Source organism: Anneissia japonica, unplaced genomic scaffold (genome assembly GCF_011630105.1).
Source record: "Anneissia japonica isolate Jap-2015-1 unplaced genomic scaffold, ASM1163010v1 scaffold93_len1081246_cov171, whole genome shotgun sequence".
NCBI classification, from domain to species: Eukaryota; Metazoa; Echinodermata; class Crinoidea; order Comatulida; family Comatulidae; genus Anneissia; species Anneissia japonica.
Window position 1 is genome coordinate 660365 of NW_022726429.1, and position 12278 is coordinate 672642.

Genomic DNA, 12278 nt, shown 5'->3' on the forward strand with positions numbered 1-12278 from the left:
ACATAGTACTTTCCTAATGATTTAATATTATAGTCGATATTCATTCCTTGTATTAATGAAAATTGCATTTTTCTACATTATTTTTTAAAAAGAACAATAAAGTACATATTTAACCTAACATCAGATAGAGATAGGCCTAATCAATAATAATAATGCTGAATGTCACAGAAAGTGCAAGCGATTTAATTGACATAAAATGTTTACGTAGCTGCTATCGTGTAGGCAATAATATCAATCGAAATACAATTATTTATTAACGTAATATCAACAAAACAGTCCGTATGAGCAGCAAGTAGACTATCACGTGACAAGACAATCAGACTCTGGTGTGCGTTCGGTCGTAACATACAGATGAATAACTATCTCGCGCGTCCCATGGGTCTAATTTTCCAACGCACTGTTCGTACTTTATCTAAGTATGATATCAAAACTTAAATAAGGTCCTGAACTTCACACAGATCTTGTGAAACATTGAACTTTTTTTTTAATTATCATTTAACATACTTCATACCATCTGCCTCTAATTGGTTTCAGCTGAGCAAGCACAAACCTGACTAGCTCAACGAGCGCGAATTATGTATAATTTACCTGGAAGTTTTATAATAACATACATAATGATACAAACTGACAACCCACGTTCTGTGTGAATAATTGGATTATATTCGTTCATAAGATAAGGTAAACGATCGAAAAAGATACTGATTCACTGATTCCTTCATTTTAACGTTCAAAAGTGTTTTAATGCAAATTGCAAGAATATAGCAATCCAGTTGACATGAAAAACAAAACACGAAATCAAACCAGAGACCAAGAATTATATATATATAATTATATATATATATAATTATATATATATTGTATATATATTATATATATATTGTATATTCTATATATAATGACTATCTTTATTAATCTAAAGTAGGCCTCGTTGAACGAAAGGTCGGTGAAAGTGGGAATCGATGTGACGTACGTGTACAGTATGATTCCACTACCTATCGTCCATTAGCATTATAATTGCGGACACACAAACTAATTCAAACTCATCCAAGCATTTTCTAGAACAGATTCACAGAAATTCTTAGTAATCAACTAATTTTCTTACACAAAACTGCATACTACAATAAGAAAATTTAAGAGGCAACCAAAGAAAAGAAGTTATTATTTGTAGTAAGATTGTGAAAAAAAAAATGACATAACTATGAGTAAAGAAACTTAAGATTGATTATAGCAATTTCTTTAATTGAAAAAACCCTAAATACTAAATACTAATACTAAATACTTAATTTTCTAAGCGTATTCATATATTGAAAATATGATGTTCTGTATATAACTTGCTAATTTTTAAAGTTGTCTGAAAGTATGGTGTCATAATGTACAAAAATGAATACTGTAGTTTGCATTTATTAAGTTAAATTATATATTATATTTTTGATAGACCTGTATACAATAATTGAGCTAATCATTAAGTTTAATAATAACTGCAGAATTGATCGATCTAAACAATAATGTTTATGTTAGAATAATATTAATAACAGGCTTACTATAATATCCCACTTAAAATGCACCATCTATCTAGGAACATAATTCTACAGGGAATTTAAATATTGCCCCATGTCATATGATTCATATACATCCATCCATACACAACCACCTTCTCCATCTCGAGTATTGCTCGGGCAGCTAAGCTGCAGACTTCATTCCAAAGCATTCACATCACATTGTGTGCTAGTGATCGTTATCGCCTATTCAGCATATTTATCGAGGTATCCTTCGGCCAAGGTACCTCACCAAGTACTGATTTTAATATTTTATGTATTTTTAACATAGTTTTATATGTATTTCTACATAGACCTTAAATAAAACCACTGCCATGAGCAAACCACAGTGGTTTGCTCGTGTGTTTTATGGGGTAGCGGGCTGGTCACGAATCAGGTTTCCATATTACGTCTGCCCTTGGGCACAATTTAATTCTAGTCACAATCGCAAACTTTTTCCCTTTCCTAAGTAACAAAATTCGTTCACATACACAATAGATGCTCCAATATGCTAAGTTTCGTTATGAGGCTCAGGGAATATTGTTGCTTTTGGTCGTGAGAAGCTAAATAAGATTGGAAGCTCAGCATCTAACACCAAGCTACAGCCCTACTGAAACCCAAGCCTTTTACACACACACACACACACACACACACACACACACACACACACACACACACACACAGATAGGGTTTTAGCTAAAGCCATTTTGAGTAATCTCATCTTGTGATGGCTAACAATGTCATTTTTATTATGTTACATTTTTGTTATCGGTATCTTCAGTATGAATGCAATGACTGATGGTGATCTTTTCAGACGAATTCACGACTGCAAATGGATCACCAGCATATTAAAAACATTAACAATTTAAAACATTGACAACTGCAATGGATTTCATTAAATTTCTTCTATGTGAAATATGTGGATTTTATGTGGATTTAATTAAATTTTTTCTATGTGAAATAAACCAATGAATGTCCGAAAACCTATATTCAGAGTGGTGTTTTTGTTGGTGATTTGAACCGTATGCCTACACTGAGAGACACTCCTTCTTTTTCCATTAGTGTACAGGGAGGGGGAGGTTTATTATAGTCTATTAACTTTCAAAATATTGTATGTTTAGTTGCAATGCGAAGCTACTGAGATATTATTTAATTGGGCTCAGTATGAATGAACCACCCTCTTTAAAGCCGTCTTGTGGCGACGGTCGCTGGCCAACGCCATTTTACGGAGAATGCAACACACCAGGTGCAGAAACGAATCGATTTTAATGAAAATAGGCCGACGGAGTCCCGTAGCCAAGCACTTACGGGTGATGATTTAGTCACCTCACGGTCGTACGACCGTCGTAAGTAGGCTTAAAGCCCGGCCTTTTCTCTCAATATCTGTACAGCTCATGCACCCGTATGGTAACCAATGAAGTTGCAATTTTAATGAGAAATAGAAGTAAGGTACAAATACTTTACAATCCTCATCAAAGTAGATACTTAACTAAATTAGAACAATAATGGCAATATTGACAATTCATAAACATATTAAACATCATTTCATTTGGCAAACGAAAACAGATTACCTTTTTTTTTTGCAATCGGGAATGTGTTTGTTTTTTCATATGTATTTGCCAATATCCTGTGAAACATTAATATGTATATCATCACGCCATTCATTTTACAATTTCAGACAATTCCCCAATTCCAATAATGATTGCCTGTGTACTTATCCACTCATCAACGGAGGGATATCTACTGAGTAAACTCTATCGGAATGAAATTTGTGTTCACCTATTCACTTATCGATTTTCGTATGTAGACTTTGATATTAGTCGTTGTCAAATTAGTTGGACTTGTGTGCGACGAATCATCGTCAAATTACAGACACTTATCATTAAGTGACATTATTACAGTTTTTAAAAGGAGCCTCAAATATAGAAAGAGGGCTTGTATAAGTATGTTTGCACATTAAGTGAAGTACCTGTGATTTTAACAACCAATATCATCATATCTGCATCAGTATAGTAATTTTAACGTTTTTTGTTTCATGAACATCACAGGACCAACGGCTCTCCAAGGATTTTTATTCTAAGCTCACGATTTCAATCTACATATAATTCCAGCAATTATTGATGATTATTTATCAAATTGTTAGCGATTATATTAGTTGTGTGTATCGATGTGTACTATTTATTACGTTTACATGATTTCTTTTACAAAATGCCGTCTTTTATTTTAAAAACGTGCCGTCCCCTAAATTTTTTACAACGGGAGAATATCTATGGGAGGATCCACCATTCTGGCAAAATGACAAAACAAGTTAAACACTAAAATAAAATACCTACGAATGATTTTACCAACCAATATCACTTTTCTGCATGAGTATTGTAGTTGTGACGTTTATATCACGTGGACCTCTCGATACTCACGAGACTAACAGCTTTCTATATTTTTTGTACCCTAATTTAACCAATTCAAACTGGACCCCAATTAATTCTAGCAATTATTAATTATTAATGATGTGAATTAATTGTAAGTGTATATACTAGCTTGTACATAAGTGTATTGATGTGTACTATTTATTCCGTTTAGGCTTACGTACAACAAGATCAAAAGTCCCGTCCACCTAATTTGTACAGCGGAAGAAATCTCTGGGACGATTCACCATTCTGACAATATTGACGAAACAAATTAAACACTATATCACTGAGATTTTATATATAATAATTAATAGCTACACCCCTACTCTTCAAGAACGTCAATTATTACAGTTTATCAGATGGTTAAAGTAGGTGAAAATGAATATTATCGAAGCTTTTGCTATTTATCAAGTAGGCAATTATGAAATATAATACTATAATCATTTTGGTATTTTAGATGGTCTTATACGTGATTACACGGTTGATAGCATGTATGTATATGCAGAGCGGGTAATCTTTTCGTTTGATGCGCGCGTCACGTCAACACAGATTACGTCACAATGTTCAGTTGAATGGATAATGGACTAAGTGTGTGAAGGCATATAATTGGGGTCAGAAAATTCGATTTTAAGGTCGACATTAATAAACGAAAGGATCCATAATGATATAGCTTATTTGTCAATATCTGACACCAACTCGTGATTCACCTAATTGAGGCAGTCTTAAAAAATATTCACATTCGGCAAATCGAGCACACGTAATTTACGAAAATAGAACGGAGGTCAAAGTTAGGATATAATCTTTGGCGCCACCCTTTGCTTATATTGTCATGATGCATCGCATGAAAATTAATTGCTTTTGCACAATCCTTAAAAAAAGCTCCACTTGAAAACATCAAGAGTTGCCAAAATGTTAACATTATATGTTATAATTATATAGCGCTTAATGCCAACGAGGCCTCTAAGCGCTTCACATTACTACCCCCGGTCATTGGATTAGACGCCTATGGAACACAAACAAACTGTTCCATAAAGTTGCAGCAGCTACATAAGCGCATTTTGGCATTTAACCCTACCAGGTACCCATTTATACTCCTGGGTGGAAAGAAGCAATGTAGATAAAGTGCCTTGCCCAAGGACACAAGCGAAATGCACAGCGAGGGGATTGAAACCCTGACCTCGATGTTGGGAAACCAAACCGTTCCCACTGCGCTAAACCACTTCTACAAAACCGATATCTTCGATGCAATATTAGGCGGATAAAGTGGACACTCTTAATGGACACTCTCAGAATGTAGTAGGCCTAAACGTGGGAAATCTTGATTACTATTCGTCTAAATTTGGCTAGTAATGTACAGACAGGGGAAATGTTCCTGAACTCGTGTTGAGTTTCTAGAGCAGCTAAGCTCAGTCGGCTAAACTGGTGGTAGCCACCAACGACACGGTCAACACACTTAATGACGTCATGGTGTAGCAATAAAACTTTTCAATTACGTATTATGTATAGCAGTTAATATTCTTTACTACGTTTACGCAATGAGTTACTATAAAGAGATGTATAAAAATAATCATCAGCAGAGGATATGGCTTTATGTTATTTTTGTGTAAATTGATAAATGGCTCTGAGATTAGACCACGGAGGCTTCATGGTTGAATAGATTCAAATACCACTAGATACACTATATTACACAATAATTACGGCTAGATTACGGCCTCCGTGGTCTAATGATTACGACGCTCGCCTTAACAGCGAGAGGTCGCAGGTTCGAGTCCCGCCAGAGGCATTTTATTACACAATTTCTTTATTCATTTATTTACAGGACTACATTCGTTGAGAGCTATGCTACACGATGTATTATTATGTCCTTTATTCTAGCACTGTATTTACCTTTCTTTGATGATTATTATATAATTTAACAGTGTTAACGGCTATCTTGATTTATATTATATGCAACTATATATATATATATATATATATATATATATATTTCTCGAAAACATAATATCGTGACACATTGTATGGTTGGGACCTGGCAAACTGATGATTGTAAATCAAATCTGAGTGTCGTCTAAGTCAATTGACCAAGAGCCACAGGTCATCTTACGCAAACTTGTGAAGACATTATTAAGGATAACCCGTTTGATCAATCTGTCATCACATTTGGGTTACATGTCTTTCTAATTCCGAGATTTTTTTTATAACGAGCTGGGAATAGCACCGCGATATTAAGGAACGTGGCAGTGGAGGTGTTTTTAATAACTGAACAATCTGCGATTTACTCACTCACGAGATTGAAGATTCAATTCATTAAATCAACCTATTAAGTTACAATAGTCAATAATATTTAGATCATGATATCTGACTAACCATCGTATTTCATTTATTAGTTTTTTCCCCTTTTCGATTAATAGTGTACATATATGTTTAATAAACGCATTCATTTCTCAGGGATATACTTTTTGTTTTGTTTTGTTTTATTTTTGTTTTGTTTTGTTTTTGCACTCGCAGATTCCTCTTCTTTACCGTTTACAATTTATGTGCATGTGTAAAGCATTACCGCAATACCATTTACTAGATTTACATTATATATGAAAATAATATACAGTATAGGCTATATGAATATATGGACACAGTTCGATTTAGAGTACAAAGGGTAACCTCTATTAGTGTGGTAAATACCAAACAGGTACGTTAGCGTCTGAATTCCAAGGAGGCTGATTTACATTAAGTTTTGAGCTTTTTTTTCAGAAAGAGGGAGGCTTAAGAGTGCCCTACCTGAAGGTGGCAGTAATTCCCCCACTGGCTCCAACTCAGCACTATTTGCGTTCATCGTTGGTTATCCAATATATACATAGTCTATGCCTACATAGTCTATGCCTAACCTTTGCAAAGAAACTTTGTTTACCATATAATTCACAACTTTTACAGGATATGTGAACTATAGCTAAATAACACAGCGGGTTCAACACCTTTATGCCAATTTTAATGCACTTCCACAAAACCAAGATTAAGCACTGAAACTTTCAGACGCATGTTTTCACGATGCGTTAATGCTTTTGTAAACTATTCAGTTAATGACAAAAAGTGAAGTAGATATGGCATTGCCAATCAACAAAATGTACTTGAAAAAAATCCAAATTCCTTCCTCACAAGAGTCTTCATACCAATCGCTAAAGTTAACAAGGCCACCAAAATGATCCGATTATTGTTCTTTTAATAATTCAAGTCATGTTGAGAAAGATTTTAACAAGAAATAATCACTGTGAAATAGGGAAAAGCTCTCGCGATGCAGTACGTTTACTAAGAAATGATCGAAAATGAAATGAATTTACCTCATTTATCAATTATGCTAAAACTTTTCATCTATAAAACCGTTTAAAAATATCACGTAGTGAAATACGCAGGAATCCTTTAGCTTGAATGACAATATCATAGAACTAGTTCTATTTATTTAATTATTCATTAAAATTCTCATTCAACAGCGGGAAACCCGCCACTTACTTAAGAAAACTTCAGTAAGAAAAATACAATTTACTAGATTAAAACAATTATCAAATTAAACAATCTTAGACATTTTGTCAGTAAAGCTTTTAAAATTATCAAAAAATATATCAATATTAGGCCTATTATCTTTATCAACACAAACATTATAAAGAGCTACAAATACGGGACAAGAAACCCTTATAGTTACATTGACGCGACAAAACGGAACATTCAACAGATTACATTTAGAAAGTCGGGTGCGACAGCCAACAGCTCTAACATAAATTAATAACGAAGACACTAAATCACAGTCAAACCCAGATAATTTTATACAAAAACTGAGGACCGAACAACGAAGCATGTGCCCACTAAAGTAGGATGAAAGATGGCATCTCGGAAAGTGCTAAGGCCCTGTCTAGATTATCAAATTATATTTTACAAAAACATGCGACATTCCTAAATATAGTCATGATCACATCACATTATAGTCACATCATGACTATATATGGGCATACACCGGTTTTTTTTGTCAAATACAATTTAGTAATACAGTATTTGGACAGAACTTTAGATTTGGAGTGAGACAAGGTGGCAACTTGTTTCCATCTCTTCAATCTTTATAGATAAGAAGATATTGGAAACTGAAAAGGAATGAATATAAATTGTGGGAACATAAACAAGGTATCCCGATACTTTCACTTAAACAATTTAACTATTCTACCAGATCTAGTTCTACATTTCAAAGGCACCATTATCACCACTAGCATTAAAACCTTTCTTTTTGTGTATGCTTCCTGATAAAAATTTTTGATAAAGCCCTCATTCTTGAACTTTTAAACTTTTTTGGATAGTTACCAACTTCTATTGACTTATTTTATGGCGACCCAACTCATAACCCTCCATAAAATGTTTAAAATCATTTATAATTATAAGAGGGTTTTATATTTTACATTTAACAAAGCTTGGAATGGGAATAGAATGCTGTGCTCAATGAAACCAGACAACTAGCTAGGCGGGGATTTGACTGAAAGGATTAAATTACTGATCTCTATGATAGCTGGATTGCTCATTGGCCATTCACTATACAGGAACAACTGAAGCCACCGACGACATGCAAGAGCACAAGCGTTCACTCTAGACAAGTTTTTGTTTGCATTTGTTTAAATTATTGTTGGAAATAACGATTCTCTCAGTATAGGCCTAAGTTCTAAGAAATGATTTTTTTCACACCCTCTAACCAATCAACGTGCTTGTTTGTGCGGTTTCAAAAGTGCAAGCGATGTCGCGTTGTTGATGATCGTCACGACGGTTCAAAAGTTTTGTGCTGTGATGACGTATTTTTGACGTTTTTGGGTTCCCCAACATGGCGTCGGTGGCTTAACTAAAACCAGCCAATGAACAATCCAGTCATTAAAGTAAAGATCATTGGATTGGTCACATTTTGGAAAAAATGTTTTATTTAAAAATAATAAGGTATAAAATACATAGCCTATGAAGTAACTCAAAAACATTATATTTTCAATTATATTTGAAAGTTAATTTTGCTATTCTTTGGTGATAGATAATGAATACAGTACCGGTATGAGTTAAAAAATTATTAAAACTGTTAATCAACATAGCAACCGTTACTACTGGATATTGAATTTCATGTTTTTATATGAAACTTCAGTAGGACCAATAAATGTTGAAGAATATCATTTAATTATATCAGTAGGTTTATGAATAATTTGTATATCCATCATCTCGTTATCATGTGGGATATCATAAAAAGAACATTCCAAAATAAACTTAAATTGCAGTACAACATATATTTTGCCACCATAGAAAAGAAGACACGATTTTCCGAATTGATAAATACTTAAGAAAAAACTTCAGATGAACTTTTATATAAAAAACATCCTTTAATGTTAGGGTGCATCTTGACTTTAAAGAAATCAAAATGTAAATATTTCGCAGTATGAACCAGGTTGCTGGTTAGGATTCTTGCCTTCCAATCCCAGGGTTCTGGGTCAAATTTCTGTCAATGTTTACATTTTTGTTTTTCTTACAACCAAAAACAACTCTAATTATTAGTACTCATAATAAGATTTAGTTTACTACTTAAAGCATCTTGACTGTATGTTTGTTTTTGAAAGGGATTGCCACCTATGAGCAGGACAGTCCTTAGCCCATGTGTCTAAATAATATAACAAATCTACGACATCAGCGTTAATGGCCGTGGCAGTATCGTAGTATTGTTGTTTGTTCATATATATATATATATATATTCTTTATTTGGAAACGACACTTTTACCACAGTGGCACTCGTACGTAATCATAAAAGAGACACAGATATTTACGAAGCTCAGTTACCACACAGGCGACTCTAAAAGCATATAGGCCTTATGAACTAGAACTCACCTTTTACCGAAACAACTTAGAAACGTCATTGCACATTGAGAATAGCCAACAATTAGAAAAGAGAAGCTTTATGACAAACAACAAACATCTCGGTTAGAAGCTCGTTATGCAATTCTTAAATGAAAGGCATAGTCCTGTCATTTAGTAGACAACGGGAAATTTAACTTGTTTGTACAGACTTATACCTGCATGGTACAGATAACTATACCATCGAGTCGAAATAAGTAGACATTGCGAATACCATGCTGTTGTATTAGACAGAATAAAATAAACACAGCATATCTTGCATTCATATCCATCGTATTCGTCCATCTTCATAAACATAGAAACCCATGTTGATCTAACGTGCTTTATTTTCGTATTCTTGTATCAGATGTCGAGAAGGTAACACCATTTTTGGAACTGTATTTTCAGATAAAATACGCCACGGGGCAGTTTAAAGGTCCCTTTTATTACAACGCTCTGGCAATGGTTGGTTGTCATCATTGTTTATTATTTTTGAAAAGGTGAAAATATATAAGCATAATATGCAGCGTGCGTTAAAGATAATGTTTTCTCCTTTCGCAAATTACTAAAACAAACTTTGAATATTGTATATGTACGTCTAGTCATTCCAAAAGTAAGCATCACTGAGAAAGCTAAGCTCTGGATTAAATTTGAAAGGGTTCCCAAAGGACGATTTTGCCATCTAGGTTTCATGAAATTCGCCATAAATAGATTTACTCTCCGAACAAATTAATATTCATGAAAAACCAGACAAATAATAAAGTTTGCGCACTAAAGTTTGCGTTTTGGTTTAGCTTTAACAAATCAGTAATAATAAGGTTGTATGTACATCGTCATTTGCTGTGACTTTTACAATTCATTTTATAAATTAGGCTTATAAATGATAGTAATAATAACAATTATTGTCGGCAATAATAATAATAACTATAAATAATAATAATAAAAATAGTAATAATAATAATAATAATAATAATAATAATAAATGAGAAAATGAGGTCATATTTCCTAAAAAAAATGTTTCGACTTTAGTTATCATCAGGAATGATAATAATATTATTGATAATGATGATAATAATATTATTTAAAAAAAATAAAATTTACTCCTGTATACTACATGCATTTAAAAAAAATGAAAGAAATCACAAGATTAAAATACAGTACCACAGACGTTAAGTCACCATATTTATTAAATACCAATTTAAGTTTTTATAGTTTGTTATAAAAGAAACTATGATGTGTCTAGAGGCTCGGTAGTGTACTTCGAATTACTGTAAGACGTGTTTGTATTATTATTATTATTATCACATCATATTTATAATTATTATAGAGGCCTGGCACACATGACCTATTATAGAGGCCTGGCACACATGACCTATTAGAGTGACATCGCTGTTCCTTCTACTTTTAATTATTTATTGTATTTTTAAATTGTCACACCATATCGAGGGTAAATCATTTGAGTCTATTTAGAGCGAAACAGCGGCACGCAAACGCAAAAGACAAATTGCAACATATTAAAATTCCTTGTATTCCTGACCGCGCTGCGATTATGTGATAATGGTGGCCTACCTGTCGATCGGCAGATACTGTAATAATTCTCGCTTTCTAATAAATAAATAAAAAAAAACTATGGTGCGACAATAAATATTCTGACCAATCAGCGACTTCCGTCATCCTTCGCTAAGCAAGCAGGCAGCAAAACAAACAGCGAACGTTGCGTGGGTGACGGTTATGGTAGCATGGACTGTAAAAATGTGCAAGTGAATGTTTTGCCGCTGTCGCGTTCCGCCTTCTGTCGCGCTCTGTGATAGGCCTTTTAGTGGTGTTGATCATTTGGCACCGTCGATCATCTCCTAATTAGACTTGAGATGTGGAGGGTTTTTTTTTATTGGCTGTGAGATGCTGCGAGAAAGATTGAAGAGAACTTAATGCATATTATTACAATCTTTACTTTTTTCCTGTTTAATTTTCTATGTAATTTTATTTTATTAGTATGCCTAATTTAAACAATGTAAGTGATAATATAAAAGAAGTACAATGTATACCTTCCGCGGCGCCTGCCATTGGGTGACGAATTACACGATCGACTTCCATCCATTGAAATACTGTCCACCTTCAAATTATCAATCCCCAAGTGGTCAACCTTCAAGTGGTCAACCTTTAAGTGGTCAATCTTATTTCCTGTAAAAAGTAAAGCAATGCATAAATAAAAAGTAATAGAAAGCAAATGATAGAAGAAAATAAGTAAATAGTAATTTGGCAGAGCGGGAACGGTTTGCATTTGCAAAACGGTATTTTATCTGCATTGTTTCTCCACCCAGGAGTATAAATGGGTACCAAGTGTGGTTGCCTGCACCAGGGTTGCCAGATAGTCGACAGGCTTCACGGCCAAACACACGCCATCTCACGGCCAAATTCGGCCAAACTTTTTTTCAATATCGGCCAA

At 33.8% G+C, this 12278-nt stretch overlaps 1 protein-coding gene and 1 non-coding gene across 2 annotated transcripts in view; one reads left to right on the top strand and one right to left on the bottom strand.

Moving 5' to 3' along the window:
- LOC117113198 (NADPH oxidase 5-like) overlaps nucleotides 1–12278 on the bottom strand; it is a gene marked incomplete in the record, with an annotated part of 88692 nt that overhangs the window by 49554 nt on the left and 26860 nt on the right. Inside the window, 1 exon segment of the mRNA XM_033256485.1 lies at nucleotides 11878–12013. Within this exon segment, the coding sequence (XP_033112376.1) occupies nucleotides 11878–12013 (136 nt within the window).
- Trnal-uaa lies at nucleotides 5654–5726 on the top strand. Its single transcript has one exon. It is a non-coding gene; the product is annotated as a tRNA-Leu (tRNA).